Raw genomic sequence first — 16,350 nt, 5'->3', positions numbered from 1 at the left:
GAAGAATAAGTGCACAATGCACTGATTATGCTTCTTGATACTGTATCAGACAAGCCAATTGTAATGGTTTATTGAGATAAATGGAGAAGGGGATTAAGCTACAGAAACTTTGCTTTACTTTACTTCTGAATGAATGTGTCCACCCAGAGGTTTACTGCACTTGAACTCCTGCACTTTAGCTTCACACCTTCAGTTAATTCATCTTCACTTTCCCGAGTGTCCCCAGGTAGTCACAAGCCCAAGGTCTGCTTATGTTTTACAGAAGAAATTAAATATATCAATGGAAGGGTGTATGAAGTGTATGAAGAGGAGGACTTCAATATGCTCACCTTTGAAGATCTTCTCTGCTTCTCATATCAAGTTGCCAAAGGAATGGAGTTTCTTGAGTCAAAATCGGTATGTTTAACCTGTGAACAATGTTTAGAGTGCAAAGAATAGAAAGACAGATCAAATTAGCAGCAGGCTGTCTGAGATAGAGAGCTGTGAAGTGAGAGGTTTAAACCATGTCTTTATTACAGGTTTTTAAATAACCAAAATAAAATACTCCTAGATTATGCCTTAAGGCTTGACTGTGTGTGAGCCAGGGCTGATGCATGTGTGATCAGAGGCAGATTACTGTTTTGTGGGGCCCTGGACCAGAGCAAATGGGGGCCCCTCCGCACTCCTTCTGCCTGCAGTCCCCCCAGTCCTCCCTCCCACCACTCTTTCCACCCGCCTGGCGCTTCTGCTGGGGAGTGAGGCGAGCGGGTTGGGGCACAGGAGCGCCCATTTTTCAGGGGGCCCCTAGTTGGCCAGGGCCCCTGGGCACAGGCCCCATTGGCCCAGTATCTAATGTGCCACGGTATGTGACATTTCCCCAGGGGTAGCCCAGGAGTACATTGTGACCCAGAGACACCCTCCTGAGGCACAATTTCTCCTTGCTTCCCCCTTGCTCTGGAGGAGTATTGATTTGCTGCTGATCTGTACTGGCAGCAGATTATAATATCCTCAGCTGTGTGTTAGGGGTTCAGCTGCATGGCTGGTGTGTTATGGGGCAGAGTCAGGGCTCTGCCTATTCTCCACCTACTCCCTGCCCACCTGCTTTGTGAGGGCAATAGCTGACATACAGCACCCACTGGTCCTGTGCATCTGGACCCCAGGTCTGAGAAGCCCATATAGGGGCATAAAAGGGAGTTCTTACTCCTCCTTATTCACCTCCATGAGCACACTGTCTAAGGGCACAATCTAGCCCTACTTAATGTAGCAAATTATAAGTCCTACACTATACAGTAGCAATATATAGCTATGTAAGCTAATCAATCAAGGGAAAGTATGAAAATGAGAATCACTGCTCCTCCCTCTCCCAGGAACAATCATGGCTTCACAGCTCCCTTTTGGGGCCCATTCTGCATCATTCTATGTGGAGCAAAAGCAGGTGTGAAGGTAGTTTGTCACTCACCCCAGGAGCTAAATCTTTGCTCTGGCTAAATGGAGAGGAAGATGGGCATTCACAGAAGGAAAAGAAATATGCCCCTAAACAAGTGTTAGGTCTGTTCTCTATCCTATTCATCAACATCGCCAATTTAAGACACGTTCCCAGTGGTGCCTGAGATTGGAGGAGTTAACTGTTAATTAACAAAATGGCAATTGTGCACTTGAGGTTGGGGTCTGGAATCTGATTAAAAGAAGTTGTAACATTCACTCTCTGCTCATACCATGCCCCCTTTTTCCACTTGTTCACCATTTCACAAGGTGGGGTGAACCAGATATTTGCCCACCCTTCAGGGATTTGCGCTGGATGCACACTGCTGGTTTCGCACCTGCAGTCTCTTTAGCACTGTACTGCACAACGCCTTTCTTCTCCCTTCTTCTGCTTCCCTCAGGACAATGCAAGATTTTCTTGCCCTCTGCCCCTCTTCTCCCAGGACACAAGGTGCTATTGCAGGTGCAGAAATATCAGTCTGTATCCTGTACGTGCTAACGCGAAACACACATGCTCAACCCACCCTCTCTGTCCCTCAAGGTTTGGCCATGCCTTGTATGGGAGTAAGAGGGGAGGGCGGAGGTAGCCATGGGAGGAGGGTGGAGGTAGCCATGACATGTCTCCTAGAATTCAAAGTCTAAATATAACTACATCTCATGCTTGTAGGAATAACAGAAGATACTCCCCACAGGCAGGCAGCGGTAGGCAAGGGTTGCCACTTGCTCAGTGTGTATATTTCTTTGGCCAGTGCAGGATCTCACTCACTGTGTCTATCTGCTTTTGTTTCTGCAATCAGTATAATCAACCTATACACAACTATAATCTTCCACTTTAGCTCTTAATTTACAAATTCAGATTAGGCAATCCCAGCCATCTCTGCTTTTTGGCCAAATTAAATCAATTGAAAATCATTTCTTGAATCTTTGAGTTCTGTATTTTAAGAAAAAAAACAATTAGGGCCCAATTCATCTCACAAGGAGTAGTCTTAATCCTTGAGTAAACCTGTTGGTCTCATCTAGGAGAGCATGATCACTTAAATTCAATGACCAATGGGAATACTTGAGAAATAAGGTACTACTCAGTGTGAATAAATATGGCAGAACTGGACCCTCAGTAACTATAATTCAATTTGAGGTAGCAAACTGTGGGCCTAGTTCTGTGCTGATGTAGGCCAGTGTGGCTCCACTGAAATCTGGAGAGGCACCAATTTACATCAACAGATCATTTGGAACTATAGTTCTAAATTTCCTCTGCTTTTTAACATTGGTTCAAAAGTGCCTGATTTGGGGATATAAGCAAATAAACTGTTTAAATTTTCATTTGTACTGCCCCCACCTCCAGTTCAGTAAACTCCAGGGAGGATCTTCATTGTAAGAATGTGAGGTTTGATGCTTTTGCTGAGTTTTCAATGAAATCCCCTTGATCTCAGGATATAGACTAGGTCCTGAATAGCAGTACGTTGCTCTCTGTCATTAAACACACCCTCTCTCTACTTACTGCAGTTCAATCTCTCCTCTCTAAGAAACTAGATAGCAGACTCTGGCATAGGTGCTGGAACTAGGGGTGCTGGGGGTCCTGCTGCACCTCCTGGCTTGAAGTGGTTTCCATCATACGCAGGGTTAATGGTTTGGTCCAGTGGCTTTCAGCACCCCCACTGTACAAATTGTTCCAGCACCCCTGTACTCTGGCCATGATCCATCTCCAGTACAGGTGGATTAAGATTTACTGGGTCCTGGGCACAAAGAAAATTTGCCCCCAGACCCTCCTCATCATGGGGCCCTGACCCCTGCTCCTCCTCTTCCTCCTGGGGCCCCACCCCCTGGCCAGGCCAGAAGCCAGAGCCAGGCTATGGTAAAAGCCACCCAGGGAGCTTTGGGCCACTGTGGGGAGCCCCAGATCCTCCACCAGTCCTGATTGGTGCACCCCAGGGGGCAGGGACACAGGCCAGGGGCTGCTCTTGGGCACCCCAGCCTCCCACCTGGCTCTGGCTTCTGGCCTGGCCAGGGGGTGGGGACATGGGGGAAGAGGAGGAGCAGGGGGCGGGGACACAGTTCTGGCACTGGTGCACCCCCCACTTCTACACAGGTTCTCCCACTCCTGCAGAGGGCCCCAAATTGTCTGGGGACCCTGGGCACGGGCCTGTACATTAATCGACTACTGATCTCCAATAAGATTAAGTAGAGTTTAAAGGGCTATGTCCTCCTTCCTAAGGGAGATTGGAAATTCCTCATTCTTCTGTCACAGGGCAAAGTTTGCATCAGTGGAAGGGGTCAGGGGTTCAGCTTCTTAAACCCATGGGTTCTCGATGAGCCATACAGATATCCTGGGAGATCTGCTGTAGCAACAAAGAACTTTGTTCTGAGGACCTAAGCCTACTCGTTATTCCCCAGCCACAAGGCACCTTACAGACTTCAGCCTGACCACTTCTATAGAAGCCATGTTGCCATGTTATACTTCTGACTATAAAACCAAACCTCAGGTTGTGTCTGTGTCTCCACAGCATAGAGAATGAACCTATCCACACTACTACAGATTGGGTCTGTGGGGAGTAGTGGATTATGCCGTGGAGAATAGCTAGTTTCCAATGCCCACCCCTTACCACAGTCCCCTCTCCCACTCCCAGCCCAGATATACAGGCTACAGTTCCTTCTGTTTGCAGAAGTGAAGAGGAGTGGGGGGTGGGCTCTAGCTATCAAACACAAAATGTCTGTGGCTTAAGCTATGTATTAGCATTCTGGTGCCCTTTGAAGGTTTAGGTTTATCCAGTGTATAATCAAACAGTATTTCTGCTGTTGTTTTTTTCCCTCTGAAATGATAGTTGCTAGGGAGAGAGCCAAATAAGCCATTCAGTCTAATCTCAGCCTTCTCCTGTTCCTCATAATAAACAAGTAATATTATTCCATAACCAGCTAGTAACTATGACGTTAGTTCTGACATTCTGTCTTCCACTACACATATTAGCCTTGCAAAACCAAGTTATTTCACTTTTCCATGAATGCAGATAAAGTTGTTTGAGCAGGGAAAGGTGCAAGATTTTGCAGATGAAGCCAAAAACAATGAATAACAACTTCCATCTGTTGTAAAACAATGCATGGCACTAACCGGTTCTTTTTTTACAGTGCATTCACAGAGACCTGGCTGCCAGAAATGTATTAGTGACCTGTGGAAAAGTAGTGAAAATATGTGACTTTGGCCTAGCTAGAGATATAATGAATGATTCTAACTACGTCATCAGAGGCAACGTAAGCTCACGCCTACTTTACAGTTTTTCACATAATTGTAAAAACTATATGGAACTGCTGAGCTGATAAATGCATATACAGCGGGATCGTTGTACTAGCTGGTAGTTATACATGTAGCTGGACATACAGGAGCGTAACCTCACTGTGTCACTGAAAGAGTTTTCTAGCCTTGGCAAATGAAAATAGTAGATTTGGTATTAGCCTACTCAGATTTGGGCTGGACCCTGCAAATGTTTGTATCGTAATCTAAACATTAGTTAATTTAAGGTTTCAGAGTAACAGCCGTGTTAGTCTGTATTCGCAAAAAGAAAAGGAGTACTTGTGGCACCTTAGAGACTAACCAATTTATTTGAGCATAAGCTTTCGTAAGCTGCAGCTCACTTCATCGGATGCATACTGTGGAAAGTATAGAAGATCTTTTTATACACACAAAGCATGAAAAAATGGGTGTTTACCACTACAAAAGGTTTTCTCTCCCCCCACCCCACTCTCCTGCTGGTAATAGCTTATCTAAAGTGATCACTCTCCTTACAATGTGTATGATAATCAAGGTGGGCCATTTCCAGCACAAATCCAGGGTTTAACAAGAACGTCGGGGGGGGGGGGGGAGTTGGGGGTTGGGTCATCCTTCAGGATAGGTTAATCCCTCAGACAGAGACAAACACCTACAAGATCTCTATCGAGCATTCTTACAACTACAATACCCACCTGCGGAAGTGAAGAAACAGATTGATAGAGCCAGAAGAGTTCCCAGAAGTCACCTACTACAGGACAGGCCTAACAAAGAAAATAACAGAACGCCACTAGCCGTCACCTTCAGCCCCCAACTAAAACCTCTCCAACGCATTATTAAGGATCTACAACCTATCCTGAAGGATGACCCAACACTCTCACAAATCTTGGGAGACAGGCCAGTCCTTGCCTACAGATAGCCCCCCAACCGTTATTAAGGATCTACAACCTATCCTGAAGGATGACCCAACACTCTCACAAATCTTGGGAGACAGGCCAGTCCTTGCCTACAGACAGCCCCCCAACCGTTATTAAGGATCTACAACCTATCCTGAAGGATGACCCAACACTCTCACAAATCTTGGGAGACAGGCCAGTCCTTGCCTACAGACAGCCCCCCAACCTGAAGTAAATACTCACCAGCAACCACATACCACACAACAGAACCACTAACCCAGGAACCTATCCTTGCAACAAAGCCCGTTGCCAACTGTGCCCACATATCTATTGAGGGGACACCATCACAGGGCCTAATAACATCAGCCACACTATCAGAGGCTCATTCACCTGCACATCCACCAATGTGATATATGCCATCATGTGCCAGCAATGCCCCTCTGCCATGTACATTGGTCAAACTGGACAGTCTCTACGTAAAAGAATAAATGGACACAAATCAGATGTCAAGAATTATAACATTCATAAACCAGTCGGAGAACACTTCAATCTCTCTGGTCACGCGATTACACACATGAAAGTTGCGATATTACAACAAAAAAACTTCAAAACCAGACTCCAGCGAGAGACTGTTGCATTGGAATTCATTTGCAAATTGGATACAATTAACTTAGGCTTAAATAGAGACTGGGAGTGGCTAAGTCATTATGCAAGGTAACCTATTTCCCCTTGTTTTTTCCTACCCCCCGCCCCCCCACGTTCTTGTTAAACCCTGGATTTGTGCTGGAAATGGCCCACCTTGATTATCATACACATTGTAAGGAGAGTGATCACTTTAGATAAGCTATTACCAGCGGGAGAGTGGGGTGAGGGGAGAGAAAACCTTTTGTAGTGGTAAACACCCATTCTTTCATGCTTTGTGTGTATAAAAAGATCTTCTATACTTTCCACAGTATGCATCCGATGAAGTGAGCTGTAGCTTACGAAAGCTTATGCTCAAATAAATTGGTTAGTCTCTAAGGTGCCACAAGTACTCCTTTTCTTTTTAGTTAATTTAAGAGTATGACACTGTGGGGCAGATCCTCGGCTGGTGCGAAACAGAATAGCTCCAGGGAAGTCACTGTATCTAAGTCACTGTCGCATAACCAGCACTTTATAAAACCCATTCAGTTTCATATACTAGAGAAGAAGGGTGAGGGAAGCAAGATCTTAGAAAAGAATTCAGGCTGAGTTACCGTTGATTTCAGCATGAGCTCCGAAGTAGGAATTTTTGGGGAGTGGGGGGGGATAATTAGAGCCTGCTCTGTTAATGATTGTATTATTTTAGACTAATGTAAAGGCTTGGGGAGGCTTTTGGGGACAGGGATGAGTAAGGGTAGAAAACAAAAGTTCTGAGGCCACACTTAAGAATTCGTAGGGGCACCCAGGGTGATTCCTTTGATCTGTGTGAGAAGGAGGACTTGGATGAGGTTTGCCAGGTGTGACGAAGTGGAGTTTTAGTCATCTTGTTACGTTGCATGTGAGTCTTACTGTCCTATACTGATACTGTGTGTACCTCCGTTTCCCTGTGTACTGCACCAATACTTCGGTGGTGGGAATTGGGGGTGTGTGATTTTTGCTGAGGCCCTCAGGGCAGGTGAGGCTGCTCAGCGGTCTGCACATATGCTATGGCAGTGCCCTTCGTAACCTCAGACCCAGGAGGGTGTGTGACCAGGTGACACCTTTTGCCTGGGAAGCAGAACAAAGAGGAGGAGGAGGAGCAACGGGGGTGTCAGAGGTCGGATCACTGGAAGCTGGGCAGTCTGCTTGGAGGACTGGAAGAGGGGGAGTACAGGACATCTGGCCCAGGACTCCCCAAGATGGACTTGGCTGAAAGTCATTGATTTCTTTGATAGCAAGCTCTGTTCTACGCTGTGTTCCTTTCAGCTAGTAAACCATTCTGTTCTACATGGTGGCTGAGAGTCACTGCTGACTGCGGAGTTGGGGTGCAGGGCCTTCTGGCTTCCCTAGGAGCCCCACCTGGGCAGACTCGCTGCGGGAAGCACACGGGGAGAAAGGAGATGCTGAATGCTCCGAGGTCAGATCCAGGAAGGTTGAAGCTGTGTAAGCTTCTTGCCCTGGTGACAATATGCTCAGAGAGAGGAGGCATGCTCCCCCAGAGTCCTGACTGGCTTCGTATGGAGTAGTTCCAGAGCATTGACCCGATGACCGCGTGACACCAGGCATGGAGGATGCCAAGCAAACCACTCACAGGACTTTGTTGATCAGCTTTCTATTTATATGGAGCTAGATTGTAACCTTACAACCTGCCCTGAGTGAGGGCAGCACACAGCTGCACTAGCCCAGGAGCAGGCCAGGGAACAAACTGTGTCAGAGACTCACAGCTCCCCTCCTGATTCCCCATTGTTCTGGGGCTGGAGCAAGTTACTTCACCCCAGTCCATATGTGTGCCCCACTGGCTACTCAGGTCAGTGAGTAGTCTGTCAAACCAGAGCTCCTCCCACTTCCTGCCTTCTCCACTCCCCATCTTTCAGCTTGCTCATAGTGAGTAGCCCCATCTCTCCTCTTCATGGCCAGCATCACAGTCTAAGCAAGACCAAGAAGAGGAGTAAGAGGGGGCCTTAATCTCCTGCATAGCAAAGTAAGGACTCTGACAATGTAGCCCACGGAAGGCAAACAATCTTAGAACCTGTCATACAGAAGCTTCACCTACAGCTCGATGAGCTGTTTGCAGCAGCTATTTAAAATAAGTCTCTATTTTTCTGTCTACAATCAGACTTTGATTGTACGTGGGCAGTGAGCGCTCTAAGGAGTCGGCCATACTGTGTGTAGAAAATAATAATCAAGCTCCTTTTCCATCTCTTTGTACAGGCTCGGTTACCAGTCAAATGGATGGCTCCTGAAAGCTTATTTGACAGGATATACACAATTAAGAGTGATGTCTGGTCTTATGGAATATTACTGTGGGAAATATTCTCTCTCGGTATGTTCTATATCACAACAGAAGAGCGCCACTTTTCCCTAGCCTCCTGTATCCTAATATTTCCACAATATTTTTCATAGGTGTGAATCCTTATCCTGGAATTCAGGTTGATTCAAACTTCTACAAACTCATTCAAAGTGGATTTAAAATGGACCAGCCATTTTATGCTACAGAAGAAATGTAAGTGTATGTTCTAGGTACTGTGTAGGGTGGGGATTAATTGTTAATCAAGTAGTTATTTTTCTTAATGCTATATTTATATTTATTCCACTCCTTTGCCCTCTACCCTGCCTAACAGAGGTATTCCAGGCAAAATCACATCTTTCTCTAACTCTGGGGCAGGATATTTGTTAATGTAGCGTTTGTCCAGAAGCAGAAATTATTATAGTGTCATGATCAGCAGTGAACATTGCATTTGTTTGAAAAGACCAGTTTACTACCTGTTTTCATTTGGTCCTTACATTCTCAGAAAACTTCCTCTTGGGTTGGTATTTCAGCATCTTCAGCTCCATTCATGCAGGAGGGTTTATTTTCTATATGAAGGGTTACACAAAATCCATGTTAGATACTAAATAAAGATCTCATGAACTTTCTCTTCTTTTTTTTACTGAACCCAGCTGTGTCCAATTCAATTCCAGGGTGATGTTGGTGCCTTTAGAAGAGGCGAGTGATAACACAAAAGGGTTTGGGTGGGAGCAGGAGACAGGAGATGCAGGGGCATTGTAACTCTTGTGCTTCTCAGTGTGAGCATTACAATCAACATGGAGTGTGGTGTGGATATTCAAATTCCATGGAGATTACACCCTGCAAACACCTGTGTCTGTGTGCTCTGCCAAGGGGAAGGAGTCCTAGGGGACAAAAATGGAGAGAGGGGAGAAGGCAGAGGGGCTGCAAGACATTGAGCAGAAAGAAAGGGAAGGATTTTGGTTTCTCTGGGCACCCCGTTGCAGACCTTTTGACATTTACCAGGGAAAGCCTGTAGACATGTTGATATCCATGAGGCCAGGTACACGTATTGCAAAGCTATGGGCATTGCAATGTCTTCAGGCTCTGCCTGTAGATATTGTAATGCCTGGCCTGGGAAGTTGCATATATACATTACAATGTTTATGAGCCCAGCAGGGATTTCTGTGGAACTTGTAAGCCCCACAAGGATTTATGTTGACCTTATAAATTCTCAGAGGACTTCTGCAGAGATTATAAACACTTCATGGACTCCTGTGAAGACTCTGTGTGGACTTCATATAAATTCCACAAAGACTTTTGCACGGTTACGCTCCATAAAGATCCCTATGGAGATTATATGACTATGACATTCACTTAAAGTGGGGGCAGGATCAGCCCCATAGATACTGTCCACCATTTCTTAGGAGGGAAATGTTCTCCTACTATTCCCAATGTGGAGGGTAGACCTATTGAATCATGTTAACATTGCTAAGATCTCACATGATAAGTGATATGTAACATGATAAGTAACTAACAACCCAGGGTGAAATCCTGGCCCCCGTGAAGTCCACCAGGAGATTTGACATTGACTTCAAGGGGTGAACTACAGAGTTTAATGTATGCACTCTCATTCTTTTTATTTATCTTTCTGAACAAATAAATCAAACCTTAATTCTTTATCAATATCTTTCTGATACTCCATAATACAGTCTGTTGATCTTTGGCATTTCTGTAACGTCAATTATCATAGTATTTAACCATTGATACATTTTCTTTGGAAACTGTCACATATTTCTTCTTTTGTTCCTGCAGATACTTTGTAATGCAGTCCTGTTGGGCTCTAGATGCTAGAAAAAGACCTTCCTTTTCACAGCTGCGTTCCCTTTTAGCACGGCAGCTGGCTGATGCAGAAGGAGCGGTATGCAATCATGCAAACACAGAAAATGCTCTGTTTTGCAGCTCTGAGTTTTAAATGTATCTTTAGAGTCCATAATACGGTGTTTGGAAATGATGGCTCCTATTGCTGACCCACTTCATTAGAAATGATCCCCAGGGACACCCCATCATGTCATGGAGCTGGTTTCTTCCTTTAGCTGAGCCATTCACAGGGGACTGAGCTGAGATGTAGGAGGAATCCGTTTTGCAGAATTTTTTGTGTGTTGCTCTGGGACATAGGGACATTTTGTGTGCCCGCCTGGGACATAGGGACTTCCTCTTTCCTGCCTGTTTCTCCAGTTCAATGCAGGAAGGTCACTAACTGTCTCTCTGTGCCCACAGAAACTAGTTCCCCTTTTGTAAAAGCTAATGCAGCTGGCTTTGTGGTCTACTGGCAATGCTGATGGCTGCTCTATGTGGGGATCTGAGTTGGGACATATTGCAGGGTCTGTCAGGGGCTAGGAGTGTTGTGGGTGCAACATGCTTAAAGTCCTGGTGGAGGGAGAGCCTTATGTCATTCTCAAATGACCCCCCTCTGCCAGTAGAACTAATGTTGACAGGGTCTGGATGGAGCAATAGTCCATCCTCCTTAGATGGAGATGTGTCATCCTGATGCTGACAAATAGGAATATGGAGGATCCTAGTGGAGCTTATTTTCGCTGCCAAAAAAGTTATCCCAGGGAAAAGATGAGCTAACGCCTTTCAAAGCCATAGGTTCCAGCTGGCTTCCTGCACTTAGCAGGCCAAACAAATTTCAAGGACGTGTCCTTGATAAGCTTTATACTGATTATAAATTAACCTTGCTGCTTCTGCCTTAAGCCTTCCTGCAGCAGTAGGCTGACAGTAGTCGTTAATTTAACCCAATAGTGTCCCTTCTCCTTTGGTAGTTCTCAATAGACTCACTGAGCATGCTCAGTAGAGTGCACATTCTGTCATCACTGAGGGCCACCTTGCAAATGGGGATGAACTGTACAAAGGGGCTGGGGTTTGTATGTTGCACGTGAGCTTTTGAAGGAGGGTTGCATTGAAGTCCAGAGACAAAAAATCCACTGTTGAACTAAAAAAGACATTTTTTTCCCTCACACCTTTTATGAGCTGAGATATTTTTCCTTCTGGGGAAGAATTTCCCACAGGGGCTGAATGTTTATTCTCCTATTCCACATTTTTGCTGAAAAATAGCCTGGATGCACTCTCACAGTCTGAATTCAGATGGCAGCAAGGTACAAAACTGTTACAGACCATCTAGCATATTTTCTGGCTGTTATGAGCAAGCCCTCAATGCGTTGTGGCTTCCCCAGTATTTTCTTGATGTGTTTGTTGTCTTATACACGTGACAAATGCTACTCGTGTCACTTACGGCACTTCTGGAAGGTGCTCAGATTCTGCAGCGATGAGGGTACTATAAGAACTTGAATAGAATTATAGATAACCTGTGTGATACTGATTGCTAGGAAACTGTGTGCAATAGGTAACACTGTTATAAATGACCATTACTAGAGATTAAACCTCGAGAATTACATGTAATCACTAATCAGTTTCAGTGTTCACACCATGTGAATCTCCAGTGCACTCATCTTATAAGGTAATGTGTGCTACTAGCACGGTTGCAGCAGGGATCCTCTCCTGTGTGTGTTGGGTGAAGTTAAGGAGAAGGTGATTCAAAGGGCAACCCCCTTCTGCCTTCCACCAGAGCAGTGGGGATGTGGGGTGAGAGGTCAGTCATGACCCAGTCCTCCTCCATTGAAAGCAGGGGTTTTTGGAAGACCACTTGTGGGCTGACTTCACCCCTCCAGAGATGCAGGAGGTGCTGTGAGAGTAGATCTGGCCTCAGTCTTCACAGGTGCCGGGGTCAAAGGTAAAGAAAAGCCAGTAATATCAAACAAATGTACACCTGGCCCGTAAGACAAGATGGGCGAGGAAATATATTTTATTAGACCAGCTTCCGTTGGTGAGAGAGACCAGCTTTCAAGCTTCTCTCTCTGATATCCTGGGGCCAACATGGCTACAACAACACTGCGTATGCTTGACCTGTTTATTGTGTACAACTATGAAGCCAAGTTCTGTCCTATTCCTATGGCCTCATTGGAAAATCTGAAGGGAAAGCATGTGGTAGGGATCAATCCTGCAGCTCAATCCGGAGTTGAGCGTTCTAGCTCTGATCCAGCAAAATACATCAGCACATGCTTAACTTTAAGCATGTGACTAGTCCTGTTGAAGCCAATGGGACTATTCAGGTGCTTAAAATTAATCACATGCTGAAGTGGTTTTCTGCACTGAGGCCAAAGTCCTCAGCACCTTGTGGGATTGAACCTTTAATATGGGGCATGGCAGATCTCCAGCCCAGGCCTAGCTCTGCTAAACGGTCATGGAGAATCTATTCTGCTTGACCTCCAAAACAAAAGTCAGGAAGGTATGTAATGGATCATGGTCACGGAGGCCAATGTGTTTGTGCAAGGGAATACCCAAACCCAGCTCTTACGCACAGCCCCTTGAAATATTTAATTGTATTCCTAGATCTCTGCATTCCCAGAGGCTGATTTTCTTCAAGTGTCTCACGTCAATAGGACTTAAGGACATCCTTAAGTACACGCTTCAGTGTTTTGCTGAATTTGGGGCTAAATGCACCTGTTTGTCAGATGGGGGTCAGATCACTTTCTCACCAGGATTTGAATTTGACCTCATGGTTTGGAAAATGGATTTTTTCCCCCAAACAATTTAACGTTATTGAGAGCAAAATGTTCAAGATGCTGGCAGCTAAGCTGCATCTGCTAAAACATGAGCACGCATCATTTTCATGCACAAAATTCACATGTGGCTTTATTATAACTAATTCCTTAGTAACTGCAGTAAATTAATAAATGCAGTTGCACACATTTGGCAGGCGCAACTTAGACAACTAGTTTTAAAAATATGGTCTTAGATGGTTATTAACTTTACAAGAGAGTGCTTAGCAAAGATTTACTCTCCTCTACTGTGGCTGCAGTGCATTCAACTTTACAGCTGGTATTCAGTACTGTAGTACTTGCTATTTTGCCAATATCGTTAAACTGAATTTAGATATGCAAATTCAGTATTATGAGGGAAAACCGGATGCTAATGTAGTCTGTTGTGTTTAGAGCAAACAATAACTTATATAACTTACTTTCCGTTCCTAATATATAGGTCTATCAAAATATGGAGAGCAATATTTCTACACGCCCTTCCAATTTCAAAACCAGACCACCTGTGAGCAGGGAAAATGAATGCCTTCCATCCACTGATCCATCCCAGGATGAAGATTCTCAGTTCAAAAAATAATCCAGTTTCTGGACTTTACCTAGAAATTCATATAAGCTCTGTATATGATTAATGTTTTATGTCACCACTATAAGTAAACAGATTATTAGCTGCTGCTATATTAGCATTTCTTACAGGCAATTCCATCATCTCATACCGTGAAGGGAACCTTTATTCAAATTCATCATTTTAAATCCAGAAAATGCATTTACCACAAGCCAGAAGCAGTATGTATTTTTGATCCATGACTTTTTGACGCATCTACAACTGAAAACCTTCCAGTAACAGCTTTATGGAAGCTGTGTTTAATCAAGGCATTGCATTCAAACTACCATATGCTGCATTGTAAGCAAACATGAAAATCTTAAGGCATTTTCAAACTTGCATGCTTTAAAGTCAGGCATCTAAATCCTAGCACTCTGGTTTTTCAGAAGTGTTTCTCACACACAGCTCCCACTGAAGTTAATGAGGATTGAGAGTACACAGCACCTTTGCCAATCAGGCCACTTGATTTAAAGATCTAACTTTAAGCACCTGTGTTGGAAAATGTTGGCCCTTATTGCCAAGAACCTAATATGGTTTTGAGTATTTCTGATCATTTGATTTTGAATCTTTTCATTCCTTTACATTTCCTGTTAGACGTACAGCTTGAGTTCTTATACCTCTGCCAGATGGACACACTTCATTTTTTAATGAGGCTATTTTAGGGGCATAATCTCATCTCTGTGATTCAGCAACCATTCAACTCCCAGGAGTTTTAATGAGAGTTACATGTACAAATCCCACTACACTGAGATGAGAATATACCTCTCTATCTCCTTTCCAGCTTTCCTATGAGAAAAATCCCTGAGGTGATTGTTCTTCCTATAGATTTGGAGATATATTATTTTCCTGTTGATGATATGGGATGTGTTGGCGCAACTTCTAGGAATGCTAACCAGAGATGTGTGCATAACTCCAGTGAATCAAGAAGAGAATATGCTTTTTTAACCATTTTTCTCTTTCTGCCCTACAGGAGTTGCTAACCACATTCAGCACTTTCTTTGGTAACTTCAGTAGGTGTATCATTATTTTGATTAAATGGTATCCCATAAATTAAGCTGCTATTTACTAACAAACTCCTGACAATGATTAATAAATCTGTTCTTGTACAGCAATAATGCATTACATATCTTGGTTAACATTTATTACTGAATTATCAGATGGCAATGTTGTATACCAGATATAAAATCCTACCTTTGAAATGCAAATGTAGCAATAAACTTTCTTCAAGTATATTTTTCTTTTGTTTCTGGAAAAAACAAACATGCTTGGTGTCTTTCAAAAGGGCTTTTTTACCCAGTATATGGAAATATGAATAATTTCAAAATACTCAGAAAAGGGACGGCACTGTTTAGCATGGGCGAACACACATCTTAAAAGCAGATGAAAAGAAAGGGTTGTGAGCCTTCCACAGAGAGAGGGGCCATTTGGACAGGGTTTTTGGCCATTCTGAGTTTTAGAGCTCTATGGATGAACTGTACATGTCGCGCATGCCATTCATGTTGCCTGCTGCATATAGCACACACGTATGTGTACAAAGATACCGGGTAAGATTCTGTCCTCCACTGAAGATAGGGTAATTAGAACCTCCCTTACAAATCTTGGGCTACCTGGATCTGAGATCTGGGCACACAGCAGTAAGTTGGTGTTGTGTATTTGCTATTCCCACCTCCAGATGTGAGGAATGGCTGGAGAGGAGCAGAGCTGGAGTAAGGGGGCTTCGAAAGGGAATAATGACTCTTAGAGCCAGAATTCCTTCCCTGGATGTTCCTGGTTCAGCACAGCAAAATGCCAGCCCATTCACAGGCTTGTGCAAAACCACAAGATAGCCCCTTTTAAATGGCTGTTTTACAATTCTCTCTCTCTCAAAAAAAAATGTTAACCTTGGTGTTAAACACGTTGGGTGTTATACAGCGACATGGAGGTGCACAACATTGACCAGAGAGGATTCATTACATGAGTGTCAAAACACTGAAATCTGATATGGAGACAGGTACTGTGTGCAGCTAAAATGTTAGTGGAATAATTCCTAATGCCGGGGCTTTTGGGATGAGGAGGGAGTAATATATGATTTTGTTTCTAGTGCATTTTTTCTGCATTTCACCTCAGAAGGGAATAGAATGGCAAAGAAATTTCTCCTTAATAAGGGAAAACAAAATAAAATGCCAGGGATAAGAGGTAAACTGGTCCAATAATTAGGACACTAGCCTAGCACGTAGGAGATCAAGGTTCATTTTCTTGCTCTTCCACAGCTTTCCTGTGTGACCTGGAGCTAGTTGGTTGTAACCCCTCCGTGCCTCAGTTCCCCATGTGTTAAATAAGGATATCACTTCCCTATATCACAAGGTTGTTATGAGGATAAATACATTAAGGATTGTGAGGCTCTTGGCTACTGATGTGAAGAGGGTCATATAAGTACCTAAAATGGCTAAGTTTTATACAGAATGGGCTTTATATCTTTAAATAAGGATCAGTGGAGCTGCCCAGAGGATTATGGGACATCAATAAAGCATATGGAACCATCGTTCTAGTGAAAGTCCCTGCTAGAAAGATGA

General features: G+C 44.1%; 1 protein-coding gene across 11 annotated transcripts in view; it reads left to right on the top strand.

The window, feature by feature from the left end:
• The window catches only part of FLT3 (fms related receptor tyrosine kinase 3), an 89,759-nt gene extending 74,729 nt beyond the window's left edge, over window positions 1-15,030 (top strand). For all 11 annotated transcript variants that reach the window (XM_037891594.2, XM_037891595.2, XM_027820340.3 and 8 more), the window contains 6 exons: window positions 263-396; window positions 4,582-4,704; window positions 8,485-8,596; window positions 8,677-8,776; window positions 10,355-10,460; window positions 13,640-15,030. In XM_037891594.2, coding sequence (XP_037747522.1) covers window positions 263-396; window positions 4,582-4,704; window positions 8,485-8,596; window positions 8,677-8,776; window positions 10,355-10,460; window positions 13,640-13,774 — 710 coding nt within the window. In that variant the 3' untranslated portion in view covers window positions 13,775-15,030. The remainder of the gene's footprint in view (window positions 1-262; window positions 397-4,581; window positions 4,705-8,484; window positions 8,597-8,676; window positions 8,777-10,354; window positions 10,461-13,639) is intronic.
• The last annotated feature ends 1,320 nt before the right edge of the window (window positions 15,031-16,350 follow it).

This window comes from Chelonia mydas, chromosome 1, assembly GCF_015237465.2.
Source record: "Chelonia mydas isolate rCheMyd1 chromosome 1, rCheMyd1.pri.v2, whole genome shotgun sequence".
Classification (NCBI taxonomy): domain Eukaryota; kingdom Metazoa; phylum Chordata; order Testudines; family Cheloniidae; genus Chelonia; species Chelonia mydas.
This window is presented reverse-complemented; position numbering and strand designations above follow the sequence as displayed.